General features: G+C 38.9%; 1 protein-coding gene across 3 annotated transcripts in view; it reads left to right on the top strand.

The window, feature by feature from the left end:
• The window catches only part of arl4aa (ADP-ribosylation factor-like 4aa), a 43,440-nt gene extending 35,079 nt beyond the window's left edge, over window positions 1–8,361 (top strand). The window contains exons 1-2 of one of the 3 annotated variants that reach the window (XM_084944184.1): window positions 4,523–4,605; window positions 6,932–8,361. In XM_084944184.1, coding sequence (XP_084800310.1) covers window positions 7,033–7,635 — 603 coding nt within the window. In that variant the 5' untranslated portion in view covers window positions 4,523–4,605; window positions 6,932–7,032 and the 3' untranslated portion in view covers window positions 7,636–8,361. Of the gene's footprint in view, window positions 1–4,522; window positions 4,606–4,653; window positions 5,345–6,931 lie in introns of those variants that run through there. The other 2 variants (XM_084944183.1, XM_084944185.1) reach the window with 2 other exon arrangements.
• Window positions 8,362–15,221: the final 6,860 nt, after the last annotated feature.

Genomic DNA, 15,221 nt, shown 5'->3' with positions numbered 1-15,221 from the left:
GTTTTCCCTGGAGCCCTGGACCCCTGCCCCTCACGTCTTGTATATAGCACTAACCTCGCACTGTCTGTACATACACTTGGTGAAGATCTGTAATAAACATCTCTGTTTGAACGCTACCCAGGAGTCCTGCGAGTGGATCCTCCAAGCAACCCGTGACAATTGGAAAATGTGTTACTTCAGTAATTAATGACAACTTATTTAACTGCAGAGGGTTTTCTGGGAGATGAGCAAGCTGGTTTTAGTGCAGGTTCCTCAATTGATCATATAGTTGTTTCTCATAATGTGAATTATATTTGAACTATAGGAAACAATTATACAATTTTTTGATTATTTGATTATGAAAAAGCTGCGGAATTAGTTGAAAGTGTCTGTTATAGAGAAAGTTAAACATTGCAGACATAAATTGGAGAATTTTTACAGTTGTGTATAATTTAAACCAAAATACCAAGTTGTGTGTGATGGCCTGAAATCAGTGTTGTTGTGACTGCAAGATCGGGGTTTGACAGGGTGAAAATTTATCAACTCTGCTCTGTAAAAATTTCTAAATGATTTTGCGTATACTAGTAGTAGAGATAACGGGCTGGGATGCGGGGCCTCCTTGCTACTGCAGAGCCTGGGGCGGTCCGCTTGCCTCCACCCCGGGGGAAAGGGTAACATCTCCTGGGTCTAGGTGCCGCTTCCCCCTCCAGGGGCGAGGGAGCCTGGACCTGGGGTATAGAGTTTGTTTGGGGAGTGTGATTGTGTGTCCATGCATGTCTATCCCTACGTTGGGTGAGTGCTGAGTATTTGTATATGTGTGCATGAGGGTGGGAATGCATGTTTGTGTCTGTGTGTGCCTGTTTGTCTGTGTTTATATGTCAGGTCGGGTCTTACACTCCACCTCTCTGGGTACTCCCAGGCCCTCCAAAGGCCTATCTCCCCTCACCACACTCCCTGCCAGTAACTGATGCCCTCAGGGGTCGGTGCGTTGGTGGTTCTTGGTGTCCGGGGCTGGGCGCTCAGGTATGTACCAGCTCACTCCCGGTGACTACTTGGCAGGGCCTGGTGCCTGTTGCTCGGTCAGGCCTCTTCCGGGGCAAAGGGGGCCCTCAGCCTCCGGCCTCTGGGCCTGCGGCTTGGTTCACTTTGGCACAGCTGGCTGCCGGCAGAGCCGGCGGGCACACCAGTGCAGCCCCCTCTGGTTTCTGCTCCGTGGCTACTGGGTGACCCCTCATCTGGGGCTCTCCTCAGCTCTTCCTAGGAGGGTGGCACAGATGCCCCTCCGGTGGTCCTCCTTGGGCTCTCGCACTCTGGGGCCTCTGGATGTCTGGGGCCTGGATCTCCTCCATGCCTGCTTCATGCCCTGGGAGACGGGGCTATGGCTCTCTACATCCTCTAGTAGACCATTACATGGGGAAACCTTTTGAATACAAGCGCGCTGATCCACACAGGTGTGCACACGGGTGTCCACTGTTCATAGACATAAACTACACCTTTATTGGCTGCTATTTCCAAGCACAATGTGCGCTGTCGGTCCTGCTTGCTACACAACAACATTCAACATTTCGTATTTACTGCTGTTTACACTTAGCTAGATTAATGTGATGGTGTTGTGTTTAGTATGTTGCTCTGTTTTTTTTGCTTGTTTTCTCTTCTTTTTCTCTCAACAGGTAATCCAGGAGATTTTTTTTTCTCTTCTTTCTCTTTTTAAGTGCCCTCTCTCACTATCCCTCTTCCCTTCTGATTTTCTTTTCCTTCATCTTTCTTTCTCCCTTTCCTATCCCTCAGTCATGTCTGTCCCGTCTGTAACAACTGAAAATATAATAAAATAAATAATAACAACAAAGGTCGATCAAATGGACCAATACGGCAAGGCCATGATGATCCATTTGGCAAAGTAAATCCATTGGGTATCCTTGTTGGTCTTCAGACAACAATTCTGACGGCTAAAGAACCAAATGGGACAGGCAAAAAAAAAAAAGAAGAGATAACGGGCTATCATTTCTGGCTGAGAAATGAGTGATGACAATGTTGAGGTCTAAGACTTTGTGCTTCTGTACACAGATGATACTGTAGAATTGTCAGAATGAAAAAAAAAAAAAGAATTTCAGAAGGCTTATTTAGTAGAAAGATAGTGTATTTAAATTTACAACATAAATTAACAGAAAAACACTAAACTAGCTAACTAAGAGGCCTAGTTAGCTGGCTAGCAGAGACAAGACAGACTGACCTAACATAAATTACAACATAAATTAACAAAAAAAAAAAAAAAAAAAGTCTTCCTTAGGTAGTTATAGTTTTTTTTGTTTTTTTTTTGTTAATTTATGTTGTAATTTATGTTAGGTCAGTCTGTCTTGTCTCTGCTAACCAGCTAACTAGGCCTCTTAGTTAGCTAGTTTAGTGTTTTTCTGTTAATTTATGTTGTAAATTTATGTAGCACCTTGGTTCCTGGAGGAACGCTGTTTCACTTCACTGTGTACTAACTGTATATGGTTGAAGTGACAATAAAAAGTAAAATAATTTTTGTAAGAGGCAAAGTAAGAACATTCTGTAACTTTAAATTTGCAAACTCTGTATTACAAATAGTGGATGTTAACATTTAATTAGAATAATCACTTGAAAAGTTCAGAAAGGTCTCTATAGTTTATTAACTAAAGATAGATATAGTTACAGTTGGTTGACCAGATAGATGGTCTTACATGTATTGTTTTATGGGTCGTAGATGTGCAGCCATGAAGACATTTTATCTATTGATGCTTTCCATGTTAAATATTTTCTCCAGTTAAATAAAATCACTGCAAATTGTGCTCTACATTAACAATTTGGTAGATTTAAGTTGATAAAGTAAGAATGTAGGATGATTGGTTTCTGGTGTAGATTATAGAATGAAAATAGAAAGAAATTCTCTCTTGTGTTTACTTTTCTGAAAAATCAACTCATGTTAGCCAGGTAGTGTAAGCTGGCTAGCAAATATAATTAAATTCAAATATAGCCAGTTAAAGTTACCAATAACATAAAATTGCACAACAAGTGAAGTTTACTCTAAACTTGCCGTGTACAGCGTGCATCCTGAACATTGTTCTTCTGTTGCATTAAATTTGGCATTATGTTTCTGAGCACTGTGGTTAAAAAGCAAACAATGGAATAATAAAAGTGGAACGAAAATTTACCATGTATAAAATACATCAATAAGCATTTCAATATTTTTGGTAATGTTTTTAGGGCCTACATTATAGAATGTTTAGGGGAATTATTCAAAATTACTTTAACATAATTTTAGAAAGCACCCTCTTTTTCCTTCTTTCTTGCTAGTTGCTTTAACCTAGTTTAACTTTTATGTTGTATTACTTGCATGTAGCTTTTTTGTTTCTAGTAAGGTTTCTTTGCACTGTAAGCTTTCACCACCTTGCATTGAGAAGTTACATTAAAAAAATGAAAAAAAAAATGCTTGCAATAAAATCTAAAAACATTAAAAATTCAGCTCCTTTCTTGAGATATTTTTGTGAACACTAAATAATAATAATACTATTCCTAAGTATTTATGCGTGCTTATAAAAGAGATTATTTTGACACCTAAAATTGTAAATATTGCTCATTTCATTTTGGAAAAAAAAAAAACTACATAGAGGTAAATAATCTGCCTCCATCTCACTCAGTCCCTAGCATCTTCTTCTGTCACACTAACGCCTTGCATGTCTTCCTTCACAGCATCCCTAAACATAATCTGAGATCCTCTTCTTTTTATCCTGCCTGGAAGCTCTGTGTTTCCCATTTCTTTGTCTGATACATCCGCTATCCCTCCCTTACACATGTCCAAACCATCTAATTTTGAATTGAAGAAAAAAGGTTAGTCCCTGAATTAATTTTTGCTATTCAGCATGCACGTGATTAAGATCAACTCAGAAAAATGGCTCTAAACTGGCTGGGTAAGTTGCCTAGTAAATCCAAGGTCAGTAGTTTGATCCCTAAATCCTGCAGTCCACATGCAAAAGTGTCCTTTAGCAAGATTCTTATACCCAATGTTGGTGAAAGGGTGAAAGGAATATAATAAATGACTGCATGATTCTCTGCATGAATGAGCAAATGTGGCTTGTGGAGTGTTCAGTAAGGACTAAAGTACTATATAATATACTATGACAGCACATTTGCTGCCTTTTATAAATACAATTCATTGAAAGCAAATTCCCCATCAATACTTCCCTCTTCCAGCAGTTGTGCTTGAATTTTGTGCCATTTTTGGGAAGGTGTGCTGCATATTGTAGCTATTTATATGGATACATACCATATGGTGCTGCCGGATTCTGTGTCCAGTGTTAGGCTGTGTATTCTATTATTCTGTCTTTGTGGGTTTGTGTGAAAATAAACAAATCAAAGGCGCTAAAATAGTCCAGCACAGACTGCTTATGCAAGGCAGTGGCTAAGGGCCAAACACTGTTTGTTATCCTTTCTGCGCGATGGCCTGCACTGAGAGAGGCGCTTTTCCTGCCCTCTGACCAATCATTTCAAACAAAAACACGCGGCCGAAGGGGGCGGTGCAGTTTCTGCACACACACACACACACACACACACACTGATCTGGCGCGGTCATAAAGGGAAAGTACACTGCCTGCATTAGCTGAATCAAAGGTAACTCTCAAATTTTATTTACAATGGTTACTAACCTGTGTCTATTCGGGTCATCATTCATCAAATTCTGTTAATGTTAATTGTTTATAAAGGCTAAAATACCGGAAACAATAATTATTATGATAAATGTTTAGGGTTGTAGACTTGACAGAGCTTAGAAACGTATTTTGAGCTCTTCGTGAACTGCATTTGCTTGACAGAATAGATTTCTAAATGTAATAACCAGCCGTATGCATGTTCTGTGTAGTATTTTTAAATATAACCTCCCCGGCGGTTTTTTTTTTTTAATAGAAAATTTGACTTGACGCATAATTAGTACGTCTTACTGCGGATCAAGAATCAAAGAATACTGACGTCCGGAGTAAAATGGTGCGACGGGCAGTCAGAGCAACAGGTGATCTGCGTTCCCGGGCAGAAACGTGATTGACAGCTGTTTTAGCCAATCGGCTGACAGAGGAATGAGGGCACGGGCCAATTGCGCGGTCCCGCAGTGTCAGTATGGGCGTTGTTCCAGGCTGGGCGCACACACAGCGGCAGTGTCATCAGCGGTAGATCCATACGGGACACTGAGGACAGACGGACATGGTGTGTCAGTTTCTGGCGAAGGCTTTGCTGCTGTCTTTGCGGAAATAAGAGAGGAAAATATACCGTGAGCTGAATTTCAGACGCTGTAGATGCAGAAGACGACCGCGTTTCTGTCCAGAGAGATTAACTGTATTATCTTATCGTCATATGAAGGGTAGGTAACACATTCTTTTTTTTTTTTACTAGAAATAAAAACGTATTTTCTTTTCCTTCGATTTAAAGACCTTACCACTGCAAAATTAGTGGAGAATCATATCGTGATAAAGGGAAGTATTAAAATGCAATTAGGGATCGAGTATAATACATAAATACCGTGTAATGAAACATGAGTTGCAGTAATTTGAATTTAAGTACCCCTTTGAGCTCCATTATGAGGGACTTCAGCCAGTATGCAATGTAGTAATTAAAAGTTATCATCTTTAATTCACTTTACATAATAATGCTTTGACTCTGATACACCGCAAATGAACGTAATAATAATTATAAACCTATATCTATACATCTTAAAAGCCACATTGTCATTCAGTGAGTAGGCACTTATGGATATTGAGGGTGAAATAAAAAGTGGATTTGCATATTTATTATGTAAGAAAGTATTTAATGTTAAAATAAATTGGTAGACCATGACTAAGCATGGTCACAGTTTCAGTGTCACCATAATAAAAAGAAATAATGAAGTATAGTCTTTTTAATGCTGATTGTGAATGTTTTTATTGATAGCTTGAATACTAATAGTTTGGTAGCATTCTCACTATGTAAAGCAAATGATATAGTCTTTTATATTGTCATATTCAAGGTTTGCATTTTGCTTGTTTTTTTTGTTTGTTTCCATTTGTCGGGGTTTTTTTTTGGCCACTTGAGGGCAGCTGAACTGAAAGCACTAGCTGACCTTTGCACATTCAGTAAGCATTGAGCAGCATTGACATCAGCTGGAGTCAGTCCAACTGACAAATACACAAGTGTAGTGCATTAGCTTTTATCTTTGTTTTAGCCTTGACAAAATATTTTCCAGTTTTGTTTGCTAGAAGTCACTATGTTCAGCATTGTCCAGTATTCTGAAACTGGAAACGGGTATACCAGTGCTTAACCTGCTGGCTAAAAAAGTAATTATAAGCTTTAAGTTAAGCTCAGCTAAGGTTAGACAGTTTGTGTGGGTTTTTTTTTTTCTGTAATATTTGCCTCCTGAGCAGGAAAACTATCCCATTAAGGCCATTTGAGCCATTGTGGGTTTTTTTTGTTTGTTTTTGTTTGTTTGTTTGTTTGTTTTTTCTTTTCTTTTTCAGTTAGTGGTCCAACTTGGGAAAAGTATTCTTCTTCTGACTTTGGTGCATTCCAGTTTAAAGATGTGTTGGATTTTATTGCTTGATTTTAATTTTTTAACTTTAAATGTATTTATTTTTTGTACCTCGAAACTCGTGAACCAAAGTTCACCATATGTTGACCCCAAGTGAATTTACTATAATAAAATCCTATCTTTGTCCCCCGCCCCGCCTAGTTCAGTAGGTGTAGGAGTTCTGCTGAAACAGGCTGACTTGGTTTGATATGATCAGTAATAGGTGACTTAAATTAACCAATAAATAGAATTTGTTATGTAACTTACACCATTCAGTTTGTTGACTTTTTGACTCTTGTTTATTACTAAGTGACTAGATTGTTATATTACTGACTGAGCAGTAATGTCTTTGAACCTGAGAATCCTGGGAAATTTGATGTAATCTTTGTTCCATCCATGTTCTTTCAGGTACTTGGTGCCATCATTTTGGAATCTAAACAGTTCTTTGGACATCTGTTGGACAGTTGGCTCAATCCTTCCAAATTCACCTGCCTTTCCCATGAGAAAAGATGGGGAATGGATTTTCGGAACAACCTAGCTGTCTCTCAAACATCCCGTTCTTCCAGTCTTTCCACATTGCCATCCTTGGACTAGACTCTGCTGGAAAGACCACTGTCTTGTATAGACTGCAGTTCAATGAGTTTGTAAACACTGTTCCCACCAAAGGTTTCAATGCAGAGAAAGTCAGAGTGCCACTGGGAGGCCACAAGACTGTGACTTTCCACTTCTGGGATGTGGGTGGTCAGGAGAAGCTGCGCCCCCTGTGGAAGTCATACACGAGATGCACAGATGGCATCATATTCGTGGTGGACTCTGTGGATGCAGAGCGCATGGAAGAGGCCAAAACAGAGCTCCATAAAATCGCCAAGAGCTCTGAGAACCAGGGAGTTCCCCTGCTCGTGGTCGCCAACAAACAGGACTTGAGGCACTCTCTAGGATTGGCTGAAATTGAGAAACTGCTGGCTTTGAAAGAACTGGGCCCTGCTACACCCTGGCATCTGCAGCCAGCCTGTGCCATCATAGGAGAAGGACTCAGGGATGGCCTGGACAAACTCCATGAGATGATACTGAAAAGGAGAAAAATGCTTCGGCAGCAAAGAAAAAAGAGATAAACTTTTCATGAGATAGACGTTCCTGTTGTTTCGTATGAAGGAAACCTAAAAAAAAGGAATTTGTCCTGTTAAGCTTCAGGTTCAAATTCAGTATGCTGAGTTTTATCAGTCAAAACTGAGCTTTAGGATTCCCGGTCGATGTTTATGGTCTTATGTTTATGCTGTTGATCAAGAAATGCACATAAAGGAATGCAGTATGAAGATGAGAAAGTTTCAGATATGTGTGGATATGTTATAAAGAATTTATATGGATTGCAAAGTATTGAGGGTTTGGGGTCTGGAAGGGCGATAGAAGTTGTTTTAAGGATGTCTGTTCCAAACAATATAACCAAAAATAATTTAAGAAAAGACTTGGCCTAGATGAAGGGTTATTTGGTGAACGGCTGAACAATGATTTATTTTACTATTTCATGTGTTGTTCTGACTTGTTTTGTTGTTTTGATTTTGTTTTGGTTTTTTTACACTGGACTTTGTGAAAGAAAAGTATTATGTTTTTATTGTATTATTATTATTATTATGCGTGTGCTTGCTGTCTTATATCGCTCTTTTTTTCAAAGCACTTTAGGTTATCACTTCCTATGGAGTTTTTAAAAAGATAAAGTTATGTCAGATTTTACAGAAACATGTACAGCAAATGCTACTAAACAGTAGTTGGTCCACATTGGCCTCATTGTCTTTAGACTGGTTATGCAATATGTTTTATTGAATAAAACATGTAGAGCAATATTGACTGCGATATAGTGGCTATTATTTAACAGTTAATATTTAAACAGCAGCCACATAAAGGCTCATTTATTCAAATAATAGCAACACTAAGCTTTAAGGAGCTGGTTTGAGTCTCCAGAAAAAGATTATTAGCAGTTTGTTAAACAAATCTCCCAACAAGGCATTAAAGCATTCAAGAGCTGCTGACTAGCTGATGTTACAAGTCTAGTGTTTGCATGTGATAAGGAGTGTTTCCAAAATGCATGCTCAGCCAACCTGACCTCTAATTGTCACGTTCTTTTTGGGTTTCATTTTACGCAGCCTGCACACTAATTGTGTGGAACAGGAACACACCCAAAGGTTGAAGTTCCATTTATAAGATTGTGTCCCGGGAAACTCAGACATGTCTTATCATAGCCTGTATTTCCCTACAGATTGTCAGTTTCAGTGTTTTCTAATGAGCTAACAACACACAGAAGTCAAACCTTCTGTAAAACTGACAGTAAAATAGCATTAACATCTTGGCCCCAAATTGTCATCAAAAACACAAACCAAATCTCTTTAGTGGAAAAAAAAGAAGTTTGAATGTGTTTTTGCTTTTGCGCACTTCAGTGCAGTGGGATAAAGAGTGCACTGATGCGTTACTGCTCAGACATGTTGTCCTCAGAGCTTGAAAATGTTGTCAGGGCAGTCTGGAGGCCTGACCCAGTACAACAGGCTGGGGAAGGAGACTGTGAAGCCAGGGGCATTACTGAGTATTTTTGGACTGGGTTGGCGAGGATATTTTGTCCACTGCATTAATGCCATTTGTTCTCTCATTCCTTTGAAACAATTAATGACTGTAAGCCCAGCAGGCCAGTGTAGAAGCAGCTGGCTTTCTAAAATAGCTGTGTGATGCAGATTGGTAGTTTGCACTCCGCTCTGACTAAATCACCAAGTTTCCTCACCACATAAATATCTGTTCCAATTAAATGTCATAATTATAACCTCAATGTGGGATTTTGGTGCTGTTTCCCAGGGGGCCTGTCACATATAGAAGGATAAGCTTATGTCCTTAGTGTGGGATTTTACACATTTGTATGACTGAAAGGCAACAGCAGGAAGTAAATGAAGGAATACTTTCAGTAGCTTTCAGTATTTAAAGGCAGAGGGGAACAGGAACTAATGGGAAGACAGCGAGGAGGAATAAATGCAACAATGGTACACAGTGTTTTGGTTACATTGTTGTCAGGTTGCCAGAATGACTCATTTTTGTCAAATGATGAAGCATGTTTTTGTATTTAGAAGCCCAGGTGCCTCTTGTTTGCCAAGGAAGGAAACTCAAAGGGGCACAGACATTTTCACACTTTTCCTGATTCCACTTCCCTCTCTCTGCAAGCAAGCCACGTCAGCTTTCTGTGTGTGCACAAGTCAATTTTATGTGTCCTATCTTGTTTTGTCTTGTTATGTTCCTCAGGTCATTTGTACTGAAGCACTCAATAATTACTGGTTCTACACCAAGTTGCGTATCAGTTTTTGGGACACAGTTTAAATGTCCATAAGCACATGTTGACTCTGGTAAGGATAAATATGGTGGTTATAGAAGCATAATTTTTTTAAATACTTTTTGGATGAACCAATAGTTAATTATACATACTTTTAGTGTATTTCCAATGGGCTCACTCTGTCCTGTTCTTTATCCATTCTTATTCCTGTACACTCAGCAAAAAAGTATCTGACTGTATCTTTATCAGTATAAAGTCTTGTGAATGGCATTCTACACAGGCAGTACTTATTAAGTGAAAACAGTTTCAGATCATTTGAACTTTGTGATATGACTTGTTATCCTGCTGATAGCAGCCATCAGAAGATTGGTACACTGTGGTCATAAAGCGATAGAAATAGTCAGCAACACTCAGTGTCTGTTAAGTATTGTTTAAACAATACGGCCTGCCTTAGAGGCTCAAAATGTGCCACAAAAACATGGCCCAAATTATTATACCACCCCCAGCAGTCAAAAGGGTTGATACAAGACTGGATGGATCAATGCTTTTATGCTGTTTACACTATTTTCTGACCCTGTCATTTGAATGTCGTCCGACCAGGCAAATATTTTTCAGCCCTCTATTGTCCAATGTTATTTAGCCTGTGCAAACTGTGGCCTCAGTTTCCTGTTCTTGTGTGGTCTTCTGCTGTTGTAGCCTATCTCCCAGATAGCAAACAGTCATTGAAACTATGTTAAATCAACATTGGACTGTCAGCCTAAATTTAACTGAATCAAGGTTGAACACTGATGTTTATTTTGATCAGTTTTGCACACTTGTTTGATATTAACCCTTTCACGCATGAATTATGACAACCTCAATCTGGATTTTTTTCTTAAGTATTTGTATTCATCTTTAGGCATGAAAAAAAAAATTTTGAACTTCATTTTTTCACACATGTACTTTTCAAAGAGTTTTTTACATGTCCACTTAGGTGGACAACTGTATGGAGTGACACATCAGTGTCCACTGTAGTGGTTTATGTGCAAGTATACCATCAATACTAACACAAATACAAGAAAACAGCCTTTGAATAGCTGTCCACTGTAGTGACCACTATACATGAAAGGGTTAAAACAACTTTGAAAGATAAATAGAATTTCAAATTGACCTTTTTGTACCCTTAATTTATATTGAAACAGCACTTACATGCTTCAAGGTACATTGTCTTCTGCATTCACAGATGCTCTTCTGCATATCTTGGTTGTAATTAATGGTTATTTGAGTTACTGTTGCCTTCCTGTAAATTCAAAGCAGTTTGGTCATTCTCCTCTGACCCCTAGCATCAACAAGGCATTTTCCCACAGAACTGCCGCTCACTGGATAGGATATACTTATAGGGTCAGAAATGGATCCTCTATTTGTAAGAGTGCTGTGTCCTCAATGAAAAGTGAATTACGGTGAATAGATGTTCTCTTCGTGTATGATCCATTAAGCATTTAACCCCAGATGGTGTGTTTGACACAAAAACACTCACAATATATTAAAAAAAAAGCACACAAACTGCAATACCTCATCCATACAACACCTCCCACTAATTTTTGCTTTTATACTGGAACCATATCAACTGCCTGAGGCATGATTGAGATTGGCAGTTGTTTTCCAGCTTGGGCGGCATGAAGCTGAACATGGTACAAAATGTTCTTCCACGTGAGAACAGAGTTTTCTACAACCAGTGACAGAAGCAAAGTGGGAGGAGGTGCTGGTTTCAGGAGGATTTCTCCACACTGTAAATTCTCATGTCAAAGTTTGCTTTTAATGATATGCTCAGTGTTGCTAAACACAGTCACGCCCTTGAAACACCCTCAATGTAGGAATGCAAGTTGTCGTGGAAACTCAGACTCTTTAACTGTAAGAGGTTTGTACCTCCTTTCTAATACTGTCAGCTTTGTTCCTGTGATATTTCCCTCCCTCATCATTTTTACATAGGTGATTGTAAATACTGCAACAATAGCCACAAGGTCTGTTGAAGGATGAGGCTATAGTATGGAGAAGAAGATATGCCTAAGATGAAGTAAATTATTGTTTGTTAAAGATGACAGTAAAAAAAAATCACACCATAGTTGCTCAAGGATTTTGATCTTTCACTAGATTGTTTTGATTAAAATGCTTCTTTCAGAGTTACAGTTGGCCAGAAAGTCACATAAATGAATGACCACCAGTATTCCTCCAAAAGTTGATTCTGTTCATCTGGACGTAGCGTTTTGTGGGAGAACGCTACGTCCTTTCCTGGATGATTGAGAATGCATCAAGACGACCACCAGTACTGACAAAATGTTCTGGTTGTTTGAGGTCTAAACACATATAAATGGTAGAGAAACATTTCCTTTTTATGTTTAAATGTTTGGATCAGAATGTCACATTAACATTAACTTTAGCTAGACTACTATTGCCCAGCAGCAGTTTTTTAAAAATATAAAAACATGTTTAAGCCATTTATAATATATGTAAATTACATTTCTCATGGAATTTTCTCTCATTGTGTGTTGCATGATGAGCTTATTTGTACAGGTCTCTGGAGGCCCATATGCTAGAGTGTTGGGGTGGTGAAGTGGTTAGCAATGTTACTTGACAGTCCGAAGGGTCTGTCTTTAAATCTGCTGGCAGTCTGTGGAATTTGAAGAGATGTTAAGGATTAAGAGATGGGCTGTACTTTCAAACCATTTTAGACATAAAGGGTCTTTTCAGTGACATGAAAAAAAAAGCTTTAAACATTTCACTTTTTAACCTAATCCCAAAGTTGTGTATGTATCTAGTATACTTTCAACAAGTTTTAACTGGGTGGGACAATTCATAAATGCTGAATAACCAAAATATCTCTGTACATGATTTACAACCAGTTGTAACTCCTACATTGTGTGGTTAACCATGCAAAAGGTTATATTTAATCCAAACCTAACCATCTAGTTTCGGTGCCTAACTCTAACCAAACAATGACAGAAAGAGGGGGGGCAGCTATGCCTGATTTGACTATGATTTATGTACGTGTCCAAAATGTGTGGATTTCCCACATATTTCCCATAAGTACTCAGACCCTAGGTAGATAAGTACTGTAGATGAATGGAAAATAATTCTTTAACGGTTCAACTAACAGAAAGGGTGATCTTTTTAGGCAATGTTTGAAAGCTTTAAAAGATGAATTTTTTCTATGTACAACATTTAGATGTTCTCCAAAGTCACTGTCTTTTCAAAATAAATTTTCAGTGTGTTTTTTCGCAAATGTTTGCTGGGTGGGTGGGTGAGAGCATGACTAAAGTTAAACCTAATGGTTTCAAGAATGATTTTCCATGCACACCACCTACTGCATCCCCACGAGTCTTATCCAGAGAAACACTATAAACATGTATTTGGCTTTTCAGTTGTTGTATGCAAGTGGTTATTTATGCTTACAATATGCTGTTTTAAATTGGCCTTACTGCAAAATGTTGAGACATGAAATTGCAGTGACAGGAAAAGCTGGAGGCTGCTATGGATAGGACTTGCACTCCTATGAACTTCATATTAAACGTAAATGATTCACAGAGAAATAAGGTCAAATTAGGTATGAACTGAAAGTGAACTTAAATGTGAGCACATGTGCTCACATTTTGCAAATATCTTTTTTGACCTTGGGACTGCACAGTTAATACTCCTTACCTTCCAATGCAAGCGTTTAAATATAGACTGTTTCACAAAGAAAGCATTTTTGGAGATAAGGATGTGGACACATTTGGTGCACTGAAAGAAACCGCTTGCAGATAAAGCAGGAACAAGTTAATACACATACTTGTGCTGCATGCCTGTGACAGTAATGTTTGTGTCAAACTGCACCACTGCACTTTCCCATAAATCAGCCTCCAGAGGGTTCTCTCATTCTGCTGAGTTTTGAGATTTACCCTGTTGTGTACTTAAAAAGGAGATTGCAGTACATGCGTACTTGTAGCCTGCTTATTATGCAAGGTTATCATGACGGGTTTCATTTTTCTTCCCCCCAGTCTATTGAGAGCTAGTGGCCTATTTACATGTGAATTCCTCCCGCAGCCCTGCAGCCTCGCTCAAAGTAGCGAACGGGGCCACCTGCAAGGGGAAAGTGGGGAGGAAGAGGAGGAGGAAGACACGGTTTGAGGAGCTACAGAAGTGTACTCCTCTTTTCTTTGGTGCGGAGACGAAAAACTGGTTTCATTAATCCTTACGATACATAGAGGGTAAGCTGTGCCAAAGTGAACAGAGGTCAAACTGACAGAAATGTTGTGTTGAATTCACTACTTTACAACCTATATAAATGCTGGGATTTCAGCAAAAAAAACCAAAAAACACAGTCTTGGCGTCATGGATTTCACATTCAGTCCAGAGAAAAGGACAAATGGTAGGATTTTTTTTTTAGGAATATATAAAAATAATGTGTGCTTTCAAACTGGTGAACAGAAACAGTTGTGTCAAATCTTTCCAAACAGGATGTTAACAGGCCATTGGACTTGAATCCCATCTTTAAACCTTGCTTTAGCTGAGTGTGTAAGAGAATCATTCACTTTCTTTAAGGTTTTTAAACTGGAAAATTTTGCCTCTGTTCTGAAGACTTTTACTGATAGTGCCCAACTTATAAAAGCTAAGTACTGCTCTATCAAACTAAGTGTTATGCAGTGCGCACACCTGTTAGACATTTGTACTGTGGAAAAAAAACAGATTCCTGCTCACAGAGTAGTGTAATCTACACTCAGTAAATGCAACCTTTCAAGCACCATCATCAGATATAAAATCAAACTTTTTTTTTTGTCTTTTTCTTAAACCTACAAATATGGATTACTGGGATTTATATTCAGGGTACATATATGTAATTAAACACAACCTGATATAAACGAATCTGTTGCCGGACATTTGTGATGCAAATAAAACACATTATAGTAGAACTACATGCATAACTAATTGTTGTAGGCATTACTGGTGTGTTTCAGGAGTGTTTTTCTGCCGTGGATTGTTGACAGTCTTCATGTGATGACATTCCTCAGTTCAGTTTGTGTGGAAGCTTCTTTGTCGAGGTGATGATTGCTCTTTCACTTCTCAGTCTTCATCTGAAAGAGGATGGCTGTCGACAGCTGGAATGGGAACAGGGGAAATCTGTATGTGCGTGGGTGAGTGCGTTAGATGAGGGGCAAATTACTTTTTCATTCTCTCTTTCATTTTGACCTTGAACTCTGTGATACCCAGTTGCACTCACTCAACACCCATGATGCACCCATGTCCACACACAAATCTAGTCCACAAAGAGCTATGTCCCCTCCAGTCTGGCTATTGTGAGGCACAAGCCTGTGAAATCTGTCTTTGGTCTTGTTTGGGCATAAGGGATTAGGGTGGGTTTAGGCTGTGGTCCCCAGTGCTTTA

Source organism: Perissodus microlepis, chromosome 11, assembly GCF_051167445.1.
Source record: "Perissodus microlepis isolate ML-2025 ecotype Zambia chromosome 11, ASM5116744v1, whole genome shotgun sequence".
Taxonomy (NCBI): domain Eukaryota; kingdom Metazoa; phylum Chordata; class Actinopteri; order Cichliformes; family Cichlidae; genus Perissodus; species Perissodus microlepis.
Note: the sequence above shows the minus strand (reverse complement) of the source record. Positions and strands in the feature narration are given on the sequence as shown.